Consider the following 17,269-nt stretch of genomic DNA (forward strand, 5'->3'; position numbering starts at 1 on the left):
GGTAACGTGTTCTTTCCTCGAATTATTGCTACTGATGAGATGTGGGCCAGATTGTACTAGCTGGAATTGAAGCGGAGCCCTTGTGAATTTGCCGTGCAACCTGAAATTTCATGAATATTCACTGTTCTTCACAGGTGAACATTGTTCAGGGCAGTATTATACACACAATTCACTTTAACATCTTCCAACTACCACACAACAGTACTATTCAGCACCAAACACCTACACACGATCCGTAGTGCAAGACTAAACAAGACCTGATCGTCTTTTGTCCCAGCTACAACTGACAAGCGTATACCAACAGTGTTGGCACTACAAGAAAAATGGCCCTTGTATTTATTGTTTTTATAATTAACATATCAATTTGAAAATGTCTGATGTACAGTATCACAAGCAAGTCAGTCGCCAGACTGAGATGAAGTAGGAAGCAGTGACAGGATAGTCTGTGTTGTCTTTCACTTTCTATTTTTAACCTATTTTGAAACACAACTTGCCTTCACATGTTTTAAACTTTCGCTTAGTTCACTTAAAGCTACTTAGTTCAAGATATTTATAAATAAAATATGGTTTCTAAGTGGAACTATACAAGTTTTGCTTTGAAATATTCATAATTGCATATTTTCCAAAATAATGAAAAATAGCCATTTTGCACAATTTCTGGGACTGTGAGTTTCCTGAACTCTGGGAAAGTATTGCCCGGTATCAATGATTAATTTGAACCAATACTTCCTGATGTAAATACTACTGGCATCGGCTGATGTCAATACCATTGTATTAACCTCGGCCCTTTTGTACTTTATTTGTTATTTTAACACTCAAATGTCATGTTATATACACTTTTTGAACCAAAAATGTGCTCAGTTTTTTTTTTACCAAAATTTTTACTTTTTACTCACCACAATGACAAATTTTATTGGAATCATGAATTAATGTATATTGCAATTACTGAGTTTGTGTACTTGTCTTTCAAAGTAAAAATATACTTCTCTTGTATATGTAGTCAATTCATGTATTATAAACCAATAATTACAGCAAAACCAGCACAGGAGCAGGAGTTGATAGCCCTAGAGGAGTTTGCTAGAAGTAGAAAATTCGCTACTGATCTCCAACAATGGGACGTACCTTACTGGAGAAGAAAGCAGGCAATAGCATTGTTTGGGTAAGCACTAGGTTATCATTTAGCTATTTTTTTAGCCGATTGATTCTTTAAGTTCTGTTAGTACAGTGTTAGGGCTGAGCCGGTTCCACCATTTGCGGATACCCAGTGGCGGAGCGTGACCTTTCCAACAGTGTAAGCCTATCATGATGAAGGTTATTTCTCATTATGCTTATTTTTGGGCTGACATGGTTAGTGATTTATCCACACACATGAACCCCCTCCCCCATTTTTTCAGAACACTTCCCTGGAATTTTTAACAAAATTAAAAATTCTGGATAAATCCCTGGGATTGGTGTTTTCTTTGCTAGGCTGTGTATCTCCTACATTTCAACTGATAATTAAGTCAGCCTTATTCCTATCACAATGAGTAACGTAAGGATAAAAAATATGCAAAGTTAGATAAAATGAATAATAATAAAGAAACTAAAAGAGAAGGAAACAGAAAAGTGCTGAATACTTTTTACAACCGCATAACCAAGTATAGCTTCGTACCATGAATCACAAAATCGACGCACATTATTTTTCGTTTCTGTTACTATGCCTGCTAGAGAAGGAAGGGGTGTGCCTACCTACCTCCACAAGTTCCTTCTTGACAGCAAAATCCTTGCTGGATAACGGCATCTTCAACAAGTTATCCACTCCACCTCACAATCACACTCATTTTATTCCATAATGCACTACACTATCACACCACAATACAGGGACGACAGTCCGCTTTCCAATAGATGGAATTCGCAAAAGCAAAACCATGAGACTTGAACAAACACACAACAAGAAGGGGGAAACAAAAAGAAACCAGATCTAAAATCGGTCACTCCTCAAAGCAGTGATCTTTCGGACTGTGAGGGGAATATCCCTTTCTGATATAAATAAATTCCCTTATATCGTTTTTTCTTTTGCTTTTGCTTTTATTAGAGCAATTCTTATTCTGCCGTCGAACAACGTCAATAACACAAAAGGAGACTAGCAGTGAATTTTTATAGTTAAGTATCTAAGTATTCATACACCACAAAATACAGTATTAATATTTATTAAAGGCCCAGGCACCTGACATCTGTGGTTTACAAACGATTCCGGAATACACAGATTAGTCAGCTTCCGGTGTGAATTTGTTGAGATATTAGACCAAACTTAGTTCTTAGAGGTTATTTCACAGAGTACTTACGTCTTCGATGTAACTACCTAGGTATTTACTTCACTTGGCGATAAACACATTGAAAAACACTAACGTTGAACACTAAGGGGGAGTTGGGGGGGAAAGCACAAATCTTGCTGATACCGAGTTCGACGTCTTCAATCTTCTAATCCTCCTGTCGTTGGTTCATAATAAACATATAGCCTCTCTTCTTTAGTAACCTTTTCTCAGGTTCTGGTAGAGATACTGCACAGGCCGATAGTTCACTCACAGTTTATTCTTTAGACACTATCTCTCTTTCCGGCTGAGATCATGGCCATTAGTTCACTTACAGTTTGGTCTTTGTCTTCTCTGCAACGCACATCAACTGTTCGCTGCCGCCCTTTTCTCGCCAGCGAGGGTGGGTCAACTTTTATAAGGGGTGCGTTAAGATCGGTTACACCCTCTCTTGCCTTAAAATTGCCTATATTTAGTAAAAAAAAATACAATATAAAAAATAAAAGAAATGCTCACTAATTGTAGTGACATATCCAGAAATTTCTATCAAAGGACATGTATGCGTAAGTGCTTTCTTAGTATAGTGTAAAAGCAAATCTAGCACCTAAAAGATCATAAACAAGCTTTTCTTACATTTTCGAAGAGTGTTTGAATCACGGACTATGTAATTAATAATATTTGGTTCACTTTTGACATGAGATTTGTAAAATTGGTTCTATCTTCAGCTTTCATTAACTGGGGTTTTTTGTTTTTTTTTGGGCACTTTCTAGCTCAATTATTACCAGCTGAGTTCATACATAAACAGAAAACAGAGATCTTAATATTTCTGATGTTTATGCTCTCCTACAAGCGAAAAACAGAAACAAGAATTTAGCACATCAATGTGTATCTAGTTTTCCCGTATCCCGCTCATTTTTAGGTTTCTCCTTTTTCCCCTTCCTGTTAGATTTTTGCTTCAGAATTCCCTGTTCCTGGAAGAAAAAAACCTTGAAGCACCACTGGCTCAAATTTCCTTTGCAGTCAACCATTCATATCCGACAACGCTGGAGCCCCTCCTCTTGCAGGACCTGTCTCTCGCTGGCACGTATTCAGTGAAGCCAACCCAAGCATAATGGTGCTAAATCTCGCACAAGTTTAAAAAGTCGTTTGTAAGTTGGAGATATAAATAAAACAAGAGGGTCAGTTTTCGTTGTGGTTTATTTCTCTCAAACTTTTCACGTATAATGTCGAACTCATGCCGTTTGTTGAACCTTTTGAATTTATATTTATGTTTTTGTTATAAATTAATATTAATAATATGAAGATCCCAGAACAATTTCGGAGTTTAAACGGCACCATGGATGTACGTACAGAAGGGGCAAGGCAAGGAGACACTTCCTGAAAAATGAATGTCAACCATTTTCACACATATAATTTCATTTCAGTCACATCAAATTGTTAATTATTGTAAGGGCGTTGCAGAAGCATATTAACTTCAAATTAAATTTGTATATTTTGAGAAGGGTAATATACCTAGTTTACCCCAACCCCTGAAAAAACATACTTTGCTTAATCCTCCCTGGTGGAAAGGAATACTGCGGACGTCCTTGAACAACATTTTTTCGAAACAAGAGGTTTGCAACGCTGCTGTAAGCCTCTGGCCGTAGGTTTACAAACAGGGTTTTGGCCCACTCTACTCTATATTCCTTGCTCTTCTGTATGCGCCGGTAGGCACGGCTCGTTCGCGGTCAGAAATTTGTAAGGCAACATTCAGACGGCTTACAACTTTCCGCAAGCAGAAGGTGGGAGTTCCCATGTGCCGCCTGGTGCTGAAGTGTTGCAATCTAACAAACAGGATCTCGAAGACTGGTATCGGGCCAAGTTCAACTTTGAAGTTTTTACAAATTTTGCCATATAATTACATACATTTTACTAGAACTACATGGAACTCTTACATGGACGCTCCGCACCTGCCGATACCTTAACCGATGCTGATACCGATACTTGTATAATTCCAGTAAAATAACAAAGGCAAGTTACTGAGTCACAAAACTCATCACATCACATTAGTATTAGATATGAAATATTCCTAAATTATTCTCATATAACATTATATCACTGAAAATGTCCTGTGACATTTTATGTGAACTTCTTTCTACCACCCACCCACCCCCCCCCAAAAAAAAGAAGAAGTTTTTGAAATGTTGCAAACATTGTTAAAGTATTGCAGATACACCAAAAAATTCGGTGTATTATTATTATTGTCCCTTCCCTCATTTCATGATCTCCAATTCAATCATACATGTATTTAAGGGGAGAGAAAATTATAGTGTGTAAAATAAAATATATATTGATGAAGGAATTGGGAGCATAAAAGTCAAAACATTAATTTGCCTCCAACATCGCTCAGAAGCTCGCAAGTTGAACGCTCATTCACCCCACATTCCACCGGTTGCAGAGCCGAGCAACAAGAATTTTCCACTCGGCTCTGCATCCGGTGGAATGTGGGGTGAATGAGCGTTCAACTTGCGAGTTTCTGAGCGATGTTGGAGGCAAATTAATGTTTCGACTTTTATGCTCCCAATTCCTTCATCAATATATAGTGTGTATAGCGTACAGGTTGCACAAGGAATGCAAAACAAATACAAATGTAAACAACATTCTTATTCTTTGGATAAACCTGGGGAGGGAGGAAAATGATGGAAAAATATACACAAATACAGATCTGTATATTTAATGCTTATTTGGTAGCTCTGTATATGCTCTGCTGTCCATCATTCTCTGTCATTTGCAATAAAAACAAGTCACTGCAATGTCGTCATCGAGCAGCGGTCACACACAAGGGTAGAGCACAAGAAGAAAATCCACAACCCTCCTTATAGATTCTTCTTATTAAACATAAGAATAAAAATACAATAAACATTATTTTTAACAAACAGCGACATTCATGCCTTTCCCAGGAACTCCGGAATGAGCCTAGCATTATAATAATGCTGGTTTTGAAAACATCACGTACAGGTCACAGCTCACGAGAAGATCCCTAAACGAGGGGAGACAGGGAGCGGGGGTGAAGGAAAAATATATAAGGAGTTGAAGGTCTGGCGAGCGTGCAAGAAATTGATTGGTCCCCTGCATCCTATCCACTAGCCTGGTACATTTTGATACATGTATGCTTGCACATCCCTATGATAGTGCGGCAAGGTGCCATCTTGTTGGTAATAAAACCTGTCATTACCGTACATTGCACTAATGGCAGGGAAAAATGGAATCAACAAGCATTGTTAGGTACTTTTCTCCAGTTACAGTACCTTCAAAACTAAAAGGACCAATGAGTCCTCTATGAGACAAACCACACCACACATTTACACCAGGCAAATTCACAGCCTTTTCAACACTAATGTGGGGATTATCTTCAGCCCAGTACACACAATTATTGACAATTCCATTAAGTTTGAATTGAACGTACGTCTGCCATGTTGATGTTACTCTCTTGCCACTAACTGGGTTGAGCAGCTACATCGACCATTCTGCTGCCACCTGTTGAGGAAACATAACATTACTTTCACCCAGAAATTTAACCTTGTAGGTCGGAAAATAAATTTTCCATGACAGTTCAAAGTGTGTGTACATTTTTTTTGGCGCACCTGGTATTTATTCTAAAATATATGTAAAAAAAATCACTTTTAATACACCATATTTAATCCATTAGGTGAAGAAAAGAAAATATTTAGAGCAGGGTGGCTCCCATGCTGGTTTGTGGACGCACGTTGCATCCACCCAAAGGTTTTTAAGGGGGATTGTTTGTGATGCAAATTTGACTGAGTGGACAGTACAGCATATTGGACATAAGTTGAATTGTGTTATCAATTGGCCATTGCTGCTATAAGAAAAGAAATAGACTGCCAAGGGGATTGTAACTGGATATATGTATTATCAAGGGGATATCCAACTCTGACATATTACGCCTTAAATTGACACATGAATTCTGGGGGTTATTGAGAATGAAATGGGGGAGGAGGTGCAATATCCAAATCTTGATTACCAGTGTTAAATCTTAGATTATGGCGGATATTTTAGCTAGAGGAGGATTGAGCATTAAATTGAGGGGGTATCCAATTCTTGTGTATTACTATTGTCTTAAACTGTTGTGGAAATTCTGGTGTGAGGACTGAGAATTATTTGTTTTGGAGGAGGCAATATCCACTCTTCAATATAAACAGTAATTCATAATTGGGAAAAGAGACGCGGTAGTATATAAATACGGAGAAATTAGTACTCACTTTATCCGCGAAACTGTTTTTTCTTCTTTGTTCGATTAATTTCAGTGGTTGCTGCCACCATCCTAGTAGGAACTTGCTGTACTGTTGCTTGGCGTGCATCTTTTGTTTGTAGTTCTCCAGCTGCTGCTAGGTGCGCTGTTGTTAACTGTGCATCTGGGTCCGTGTCGTCTGCTATTTCCGGGCGATAACTGTTGTAGTAGGGGAATCCACGTGTGGTACGCTTGTCCGCTATCGATGTTTAGCTCGTGCGGGAAGTGCATTATGGCATGCGTTTCCTTGATTTTAGTGTCTACGAGCATGTGGGCAGTGTGTTTGACTTGAACGTTTTGAACTGAAAAACAGTTTTGCGTATAAAGTGAGTACTAATTTCTCCGTATAAACAGAAAATCTAAAATTGGCATGGAAATTTTGGTGGGAGGATTGAGTATTAAATTTAAAAGGGGAGGTACAAAGCTTTTGATAAAGTGTTAAATATTAGTTTGTCATGCGATTTCTATAGTGATGGGAGAGTTTGAATATTATATTTTGTGGACTATATTTAGCAATATGGTATCCACACATTTTCGGTGTTGAAGGTGTGGAAAGAGAAGCTGGAAAATAGTAAATATCGCGGGATCCTAAGAAAGTATTGACACCACATTAAATTAATATTCTTGAAAGCCTGCAAAGAAATTAATGTAAAAATTTTCTTGCTCGCTTTGCTCACAATAATGTGGCACAAAAGTGCATGTTTGGTGTTTTACTGAGGTGAATATGAAGTTTTATACTATACCTACATTACAAGCAGAGGCGAGATGTACGGTCATTGGCAGAAGCGGCGATGACTTAGCAAAATAATAAAAATACTGCATTTTAAATATTTTAGAGAAGAAGTAAAAAATAAGCCAGAATATTCTCATATTTGTGCAAAATAAACCAAGCAACACCATTAAAAGGCTAGAAATATGCAAGAGATTCGCTAAGTTTAGCGCATCGGAATGAAAGCCCAATACTATTCCCCGTGGCCAACAGTCACGCTACGTTTCTTATTGAATTCAGTAGTGTTCGCTGGCCCAGGTCATCGCAGAAAATGTGCAAATTTCTCTACCTGCTCGGAAAACACCCGATGACCGCTTTAAGTTCTGGTCATAAAAGGCCTTTTTCTTTTCAGCTCCCATGTTACAGCAGGGTTTTTCTGACGTCATCAGGATTAAAAATTTTCAGAGTGCTATTTCCATCATTGTAAAGCATGTGGCCGCGGTGGCTCAGTCGGTAACATGTCTGACTACCATGCTAAAGGTCCCTGGTTCGATCCCCAGCCCGTTCAAATCCGGAAACTTTTCTAACGTTGGAAGCGGCCCCGGCACCCACCCAGCATCGAATATCGTGGGTACCTGGGGAAACCTGGGGGTAAAGGTGGTCGGGGGCATGGTGCTGATCACATCACCCCCACTCACGACCAGATCAAGAAAGTGTGGGGAATTACCGCCACACCCCCTGCATGGTGCTAAGCACAGGGAAACACTTTACCTTTTTTTTGCCTTTTTTGCAATGGAATGATGTAATACACGCAATTAGTGATGTCGTGAGTGAAAAAAATTGAATCAACTGAAAAATCATACTTTCTTTCAATTATGTTAGATGAACCATCTAACGTTAACAGTAGGTCTCAATTGCCAACTGTCTTGAGATCTGTGCATAAGGTAGAAAGTTTAGTGGTTTTACTGCTGTGAGTACCGATTGTATATCTGACGGGTTATTTGTTCATGTAAAAATTGTCAATAACTAGAAACTGGAGGATAAATTTATTGCTCAAACTTATGACAGGTCGGCAGTTATGTCTGGGCATATAGCAAAAGAAGGTCCAGGACTAGTACCCAAAGGCATTAGTTACGCATTGCTATGCTCAAGTATAGATTTAGTGCTGTCCCAGGAAATGAAAGAAGTACCATGTATTTTCATCCACTTTGTCACACAAGAACGTTAAAAGAAAACCATCCCATCCTTTCCACAACCCAGATGGTGTTATAAATCATGCTTAGTTAACACAGTTGAACAGTCCAGGGAGCCGATAATTAACTTATTTTCTAATATTTGATGACAACTGAAATGGACCGGGCAGGTGTGCACAGCGTATGGATTTGTGCACTTTTTGCAATGCTTTCAAACAATATTTTTACTGAAGACATTTTCTCCTTTGATGAAAAGTTTCTCTCGGGTTATCGACCAGGTGAGTTGTGGAGATAATTCCAAGCTTTCGAGAGCTAACATCACTCTCATCTTCAGGGTAGAACTGAGAGTGACGTTAGCTATCGGAAGCTTGGAATATTTTTGGTGTTTCCTGAGGAGAAATATTGTGCACACACACCCCCTCCCCCCAACTCCTGACGTTTGACGAGTCTTGCTATGACTACGTAAAAATGTCATGCTTCGCCACTGTATACAAGACATGAACGATATTCTTGATATTGATTAATAACATCACTTCTTAAAATGTAATGCTTAGTGTTGGTATACTGCTTAATTTAAAGCAGGTGCCTCATTTGGATTTCGTACTTCCATTAGAAATATTATTGATTCATATATGCTGTAATAGTTGAACTAAGTTTACTTCATATAGTAACACCTTGCATGTTGCCCAATAAAGCAGAAAAATTAAATAATATCAAATTCGCATTTCTAACTTCTTGTCACAGGACAATTTTACTTTAACAAGTGAAATTTGCACTAAAGATAAAATCCTCATAATTATTGCTATGGATTACTAAAATGATTATATTTACTGCAAGCAGAGTTCTTTGAAGGAGGAATCGTATGATATTCTTGGCCTGAGATTAGGAATTTCTAGCTGCAATGTCTTGTGAAACAGTAATTTTATTGGTCACACTGCTGCAGCATGTTATTTGGTTTTTCTATCTTTAAGTTGTGTAACAATTTGTGTTAAATACTCAAATTGTGGGTTTTATAAATCTTATTCTCCATTGACAAGCACTGTTTAATTGCATATTTACAGTGTATAATGAGTGGCCACGCTGGCTCAGTCGGTAACGCGTCTAACTACCATGTTCAAGGTCCTGGGTTCGATCCCCGGCCGGTTCAAATCCGGGAACTTTTCTAACGTTGGAAGCGGCCCCGGTGCCCACCCAGCGTCGAATAACATGGGTAACTGGGGAAAACCCTGGGGGGTAAAGGCGGTCAGGGGCGTGATGCTGATCACATCACCCCCACTCATGACCGGATCAAGAAAGTGTGGGACGTTACCCCCACACCCCCTATATGCCTTCATGATGTGGTGCTAAGCACAGGGGAGAACTTTACCTTTTTTACAGTGTATAATTTAATTTATCACGTTTAACCAATCCAATTTCTGTTATTTCGAAAATTGAACAATTAAAAAAAATATGGACAGTTTAAGATGGTATTGTATTCAAATAAACATCAATTATTATGTATACATCCAAACTGTTTTGGGGGATTCGATGAACGATTTTGGGAATGCATCCACGATCTTCAGGTGATAGGCACTCCTTTTTATGGAGGAGGGGCAGATCAAGTATAGTGTTCAGTAAAGTTAAGGAAAAAGCTACTTTCAGTAGATCTACTGTTGTAATTAAATACTTACGTAAATTATTATAACATGGTTTTAGGGTCTGAATGACATGATTTGGGGGTGGTGCATGATATGATTTGGGGGACACTTGACATGATTTGAAGGGGGGGGGGACATGCCATTGGCCTTGAAGGGGATGGGCACCCCTGGCTATTGTTGATCTAGTATTGTAAACTAGAAAAATATGTCTATATACCTGCATGTGTTTGGGGATGCAGATTTGAAATACCTTTTCTTTTAATTTCTTGCAGGTATAATGAAGAAGAGATGCGAAACTTCTTTCCTCTACCAAAAGTCCTGGAAGGTCTGTTTGACCTCTGTGAGGGGTTGTTCAATATTAAAATTGAGGAAGTTACTGAAGGAGTTCAAGTATGGCATGAAGATGTGCACTTATTTCAAATCTATGAACAGAGTGGTAAGCCAATAGCTGGCTTCTACTTGGACCCATATGAAAGGTGAGAAGGTGTGTGGTGGGTGTGTAGCAGAAGGAAAAAAAATACCTAAGTAATTATGTTACAACTTATCAATGTGTTCGATGTGTCTTTAACCTTTTGGTATCCGACCCTCTTTTGTCAGGTAAGGCCTGGCTGCCCGGGCCAAAATGCAGAGATTTATAAAAATGACTGTAGATCGAGCCTAATTGCCGTAGACACGAATAATATATCGTTATATGTGGAATGAACCATAGATTCGGACTATATAAAATGTATGCACATTCAGTGTATATATGGAGGGAGGGGAGGGGAGGAACCGGAAAATTCAAGAATTTTTTTGAAAAAAATTAGGGTTTCGCCCCCACCCCCCCTTCCCAACCTGACCAAAAAGTACAGGACATTGTCAAAATACACATGGAAATAATCGCTGGAGTGTTAGGAACAAGAAAATAATTGCACTATTATCATATCAACAATAGAACAGGACTTGCACCCCCAAAACAAGTGGTCTGCATGCCACTGACCTGTTTAGAAATTTATGAAGGTGCACATTTGGTCAAAAAATCATTGGAACAGGAGTACAAAGTTGATGTGTTTTGTACTTAACCTTTGTTGCAGCAGCTCCCAGGCTTGGTTTGGAGCCATGACAGCGTCAAGCTAAGATTTCCAGCTTCGAACCATGGTAAAGGCATGTATGTATCTTTGTGTTAGTTCTGTTCACCATTCATCATCATCTTGATTAGACTATGAGGTAGATAACCGATGTAAAATAAAATTCGAGGTACCTTGCAATAAATAGTTCCGAAGTTTGATACTCGGTGTAGGCACATTGTGGTTCGGATCCTACATCAAACAGAAGGTGCAATTCCAACTACCCTATCTGGGCAAGAAGTGAACTTAAAAACAAGAACTCAAATTTTTGAAGCCAAAAATCGAGTTTCAAATTGTGAAGTATGGTTCGATATTATCTGAACGCTTTATGTTCCATTTTGTAGTTTTTGTTTGTCTCTAGACCAACAGTTCCTGCTTATTCTTAGATATATTTCCATCATTAAAAAAACAAAAAAAACAACAACAACAACAACAAAACTTGAGTGTGCGTGTATAGAATAAAGTTGTTTTTAGGTATCTTTTAAATTTCGGGAATTTCTGTTGTTCATTTATAATAGCATAATATCAGGGTCGTTCAAGGAAAAAGTTTCCCTATGTTGCAAAAAATGTTTTTAAGTTACAAAAATCAAGTTGCACCAAGTAGCATTGTCCTTTCTCACTTTTCAACATAATTTCCAAGGCAGCACAAGCTTTTGTTCCATCGTTGCACAAGTTTTTGAAAGCCATCTACAAAAAATTCTGGGTCCAGGGAACGAAGAACACTTTTCACGGCTGTCTGTACCTCCAAATCAGTGTGAAAACGTTGACCTGCTGCAGGAAACAAGTGAAAGTCACTTGGGGCCAAGTCAGGGCTGTAGGGGTGTGTGGTAACCTTTCCCATTTCATTTCTCGAAGTTTATCCTGTGTTAGTGCTGCCGAACTTGCACGAGCATCGTCATCCAAAAAAATGACGCCAGCAGAAAGGAGTCCAGGACGTTTGCGGCAAATTGCTTTTTTCACTTTCTCCAGTGTTTGGCAATAACATGCAGCAGCATTGACTGTTTCCCCTTTCTTCAAAAACTCATGCACGGTAGCCCGCACGAATATTTCATTGTGTGTAAATGTAGAGGAAAGACGAAAGAACACATTGCTAGTTTCATTTCATTTATCGGGCTCGTACTTTCTTCAAAAAAAAGGAAACTTTTTCCTTGAACGACCCTCGTATTATCAAAACTTTCGTATCAAAGTTCAGTATTGCCATATCGTTACTTATTCTCTTTAAATATGTATATATATACATACATATATGTATCAAATTATCGCCAGGACCGTACATAGCATACAGTGCAGACTGCATGGAAAACGAGCTATTTTTCTCTGAGTAGGGTTTAACCTTTTGCCGCCCAAGCATCTCGAACGAGATACCCAAATGTAACCCTCACTGTCCCAAGCATCTCGTTCGAGACGCTGTGTCAAGGTCGTAGTTTTTACGTTATAACTTTTCTATTTTTGGCTAGAATTTCGATTTTATTTTTTTATATTGTTCCTAACACATGTATTTAACAGAAATGGTTTTTTGCATTTTTTTTTGTCTTCATGAAAATGGAGGGGAAAAGGCGGGAAAAGGTACTTCTCTTTTGCAGCTCTTTTCAACGTCAAATTTTTGCCGACAAAGGAAGACCGGCTTTGTTGTTCTAAAGCAATGCTTTTCACTCCCTCCTGCTATGTACGTTCGAAGGAAGCTTGTTTATAAGTATCTGATGTCAAAATGAAAGTTTTTCGTGAGGGCGGAAGCAGGGGGAGGGGGAGGGGGAAAACTGGTTGTTGAATCTGCGTTGTGAGAATGGGAATTCGAAGCATGCTGAAGGAAACCTTTGTTTGTGAGCACAAGTGTTCCACACTGCGATGCCAAAGGTCCCGGGTTCGAATCCCGGTCGGGCTTGGTTGTTTGTGAATGTCCATTCATCAATTTCATCATTTCATCACTCATCCCCATCTTCGCAAATTAGCCAAGAGGCACAAAACGCGAAGTAAAATAAACTAAATCACTCACTCACAAGTGTTCCATAATGTTGAACAGGGGTCACCCAGCATTGTCTAAAAATAGAATGTCAAGCAGCTGCAAGAATCGGCGTTCATTTTCCAGTGCGTTCTAGCTTTTCATCCGTGAAATTGTGCGTAGGTGTGTGTTGTTTTGTGCCCAAGTGCGAGGATATTTTTTGACTGAAGTGACATACTTCCAAGGACTTTTTTGTCATCCACGTGTTTGTGAAAAGTGTGCTAGTGTCGTTTGTGCCTGCTGTGTCCCCAAAAGGGTTATAGTCGACCATGGCTGCTCCCCGTGATCTCCATTCTGATGAAATCCGAGATGAGTTGGGGGATATGAATACAGACTCCGAGTGGGATGAAGAAGAGCTTGACATTCCCTCTGATATATCATCAGAATCTGATTCTGATGATATGTCACAAAGACGTTCCTTTTCCCCTCCTCCATCCAACTGGCAACCCCCTCCCCGAACTGGTAGAACTGCCCCCAACCTTTCCTAGGACAGACTGGACTGAAGGTTCGACACATTGACGATGCATCCTCTTCCTTGGACTTTTTTTTCCTTGACTTTCTCCGAAGAAATCTTCCAGCATCTGGTGACTGAGACCAACAGGTACTACCACCAACATATCACAAGGCACCCACCGACAAAGCCCGAACTTGATGTGACCATTGACGAAATGAAGATTTTCATTGGTTTGACAATACTGATGGAACATGACCGCAGATTATCTTGGCGAGACTACTGTTCCAGAAAACCCCACCTTCACACACAGTTTTACGGACAACAGATTTCACGTAACTGCTTTTCTCACTTGCTCAGATTCCTACATTTTGAGGACAACACGAAGAACCGCTCCCCCCAAGGTCCCGATTATGACCGGCTGTGGAAGATGAGGTTTGTCTTTGACAAGATCAATGAGCTTAGCTCTAATTGTTACTATCCTACAGAGCATTTAGCAGTTGATGAAGCTATGGTCTTGTACAAAGGGAAAGTCATCTTCAAACAGTATGTTCCAAAGAAACACAAGAGGTTTGGGATCAAGATGTACAAACTCTGTGATTCTTTGGGATACACCTATGATTTGACTGTATATCTGGGCAAGGACAAGAACAGAGTGACTGCCACGACATCAGCGATGCATGGTTTAGTTGTAGCATTGACAGAGAAGGTGAAGGGAGTTGGTCATAAATTATTTATGGACAACTACTTCTCTTCTCCAGAGCTATTTGATGATCTCGCAACAAGAAGTATCTATTGCTGCGGGACCGTCAATCCCCAACGAAAAGTCCTCCCACCCAACTTTTCAAAGACTGACTTGAAGCTGAAGAGAGGTGACCTACGTGTTCAGGTGAAGAATGACTTGACTGTGATATGTTGGAAAGACGAGAGAGAGGTGTACCTGTTGACGAACATCCATCGGTCACCAGCTGAGGGAAATTTCTTGGATGACCATGGCAACGTACTCAAGCCGGCTATTGTATGCAAATACAATACCCACATGGGATACGTTGACAAGGCCGACCGCATGACTAATTCCTACGGTGTCCAACGAAAGACCATGAAGTGGACTGTCAAGCTCTTCTTCCACCTACTCGACCAATGTATCCTGAACGCCTACCTGCTCTTCAAGGGATTTCATCAGAACGTGAGGCACTGTGAGTTCCGTGAGAAGTTGGCTATAAGTCTTTTGGGGACAAGTGACATGCGAGGCACTCGAACCCCAGCTCCCCAAGGGGCTGCACCACTTGGTCCATCATCAAGCTCGTCTCCATCTACCAACACGCGCTACGAGGTTAGTGGTTTCTGTCATTTCCCCACCATGGCACAGGAACAACGGAGATGTGTGCTGTGCGGGCCACGAATTTCACGGCAAAGTAGATGCCGATGCGTTACCTGCAAGGTGCCCCTGTGTCTGGAGCCATGTTTTATGGAGTACCACCAGAAGTAAGGCATCATGGCTCCAGACCAAGCCTGGGAGCTGGAGCAGCAAAGGTAAATACAAAGAAAAATTCTTATTTATACTCTTCTTCCTATTTTTTTTAAAAATTATTATTGGGGGATTCCTCCCTTCCCCCTCCATATATACGCCGAATTTGCATAAAATTTGCATTTTGACATTTTGATATCCTTTTTTCGGGGGCAGGGGGAACCCCATTTTTTTTAAAAAAGGATTTTCAGGGGATTTCCCCCCTTTCGCCCTCCATATGTACGCCAAATGTGCATAAATTATATATCGTCTAATTCTGTGATTCATTCTGCGTACAATGGTATATCTTTCATATCTCTAGGGCATTTAGTTTCTGAGCTGTAGTCAATTCAATGTAACTCTGCATTTCGCTCAATTCCGAAGCTTGAGACAGTGGCGTACAAGTCTTTCGTTTCAGGGGTACAGCTTGCGTTACATTGGTCATACGGCAATGATGCAAATATTTTTCTGTTTCTTACATACCAGCGATAATTTCTATGTGCATTTTGAACTTTTCATATCCTTTTTTTCGTGGGGTGGGCGGGGGGAGAAACCCCTTTTTTTAAAAAAAAAATTCAGAGGATTTCCCCCTTTCCCCCTCCATATGTGCGCCGAATGTGCATAAAATATCGTCTGGATCTGTGATTCATTCTGCATACAATGGTATATCGGCAAATAGTCTCTGAGCTGTAGTCAATTCAATGTAACTCTGCATTTCGCTCACTTCCGAAGCTTGAGACAGTGGCATACAAGCCTTTCGTTTCAGGGGTACAGCTCACGTTACATTGGTCATACGGCAATGATGCAAATATTTTTCTGTTTCTTACATGCCAGCGATAATTTCTATGTGCATTTTGAACTTTTCATATCTTTTTTTTCGGGGGGCAGGGGGGGGGGGAGAAACCCCATTTTAAAAAAAATCAGAGGATTTCCCACCCTTTCCCCCTCCATATGTGCGCCGAATGTGCATAAATTATATATCGTCTGAATATGTGATTCATTCTACGTACAACGGTATATTGTTCATATCTCCAGGGCAAATAGTCTCTGAGCTAAAGTCATTTCAAGGTACCTCTGCATTTTGAAGCTTGAATCAGTGGCATGCCGACAATTCCTTTTGGGGGTATAACTCAAGTTACATTGGTCATATGATAATAATGCAAATATTTTTGTGTTCCTTACATGTTAGCGATCATTTCCATGTGCATGTCGACACTGTCATGTACTTTTTGCTTGAGGGGAGGGTGGGGGAACAAAAATTTTTTTTCCCCGAAATTTTGGAATTTTGAGAGTTAGCCCCCTCCTCCCGCCACATATACGCCAAATTTGCAAAAATTTCGTATAGTCTGAATCTCTGGTTCATTCCGCGTACAACGGTATATCACTCATCTCTCTAGGGCAAATAGCCTCCGATCTACACTCATTTAATTGAAACTCTGCATTTTGCTCAAAATCGGCTCGGGACAGAGAGGCTTACATGTGAAAAAGGCCTTGGGCGGCAAAAGGTTAAAAAACGTTTATCCATGGAATGTTAAAAGCAAGCACAAATGCTAAACCAATCTGCCACAGATCTGACAAGTATTCGAATGGACGTTGACCTACATGACCTACTTCTGAGATAGACATTCTGACCTGAAAATAGTACCTAACTGTTTGTCTCATCAATACTTTCTTTTAATATATTTCATGACTATATTTGGGGGTGTAAGGGGTCACCTTCCACATAGTACACCCAAATGTCAACCTCACTTCCACATTAGTACATCCTGGACTGAAGACTAACGAGGCTCTGGCGACTGGCGCTATGGCCAGTATAATTTTGTTTGTATTGTCCTGTTATCCTTATGTGTGCTGAGTGCCTGTTTCCAGCCTCAGCTTTTAACAGAAGTCAGAACATTTCAAGATTTTTAATTATGCAACGTTAGAGTTGTTCTTTGTAATGATAAGGGGCTGGGCCCCGTATAATGTGACAGGAGCAAAATAGCCTAAGTGCTGACACTCCCACAATTTTAAAATCAAATTCAAAATTCAATGACTATATTTGGATGACTTTGAGATTTATCCTTTTGCACCATATGACCTTGAAGG

At 39.8% G+C, this 17,269-nt stretch overlaps 1 protein-coding gene across 1 annotated transcript in view; it reads left to right on the plus strand.

The window, feature by feature from the left end:
- Positions 1-17,269, plus strand: part of LOC145999639 (uncharacterized) — an 83,891-nt gene that overhangs the window by 44,353 nt on the left and 22,269 nt on the right. Inside the window, exons 8-9 of the mRNA XM_083136736.1 lie at positions 1,033-1,159; positions 10,391-10,594. Of these exons, the coding sequence (XP_082992862.1) occupies positions 1,033-1,159; positions 10,391-10,594 (331 nt within the window). The remainder of the gene's footprint in view (positions 1-1,032; positions 1,160-10,390; positions 10,595-17,269) is intronic.

This window comes from Lepisma saccharinum, chromosome 15 (genome assembly GCF_977018435.1).
Source record: "Lepisma saccharinum chromosome 15, izLepSacc3.1, whole genome shotgun sequence".
NCBI lineage: Eukaryota > Metazoa > Arthropoda > Insecta > Zygentoma > Lepismatidae > Lepisma > Lepisma saccharinum.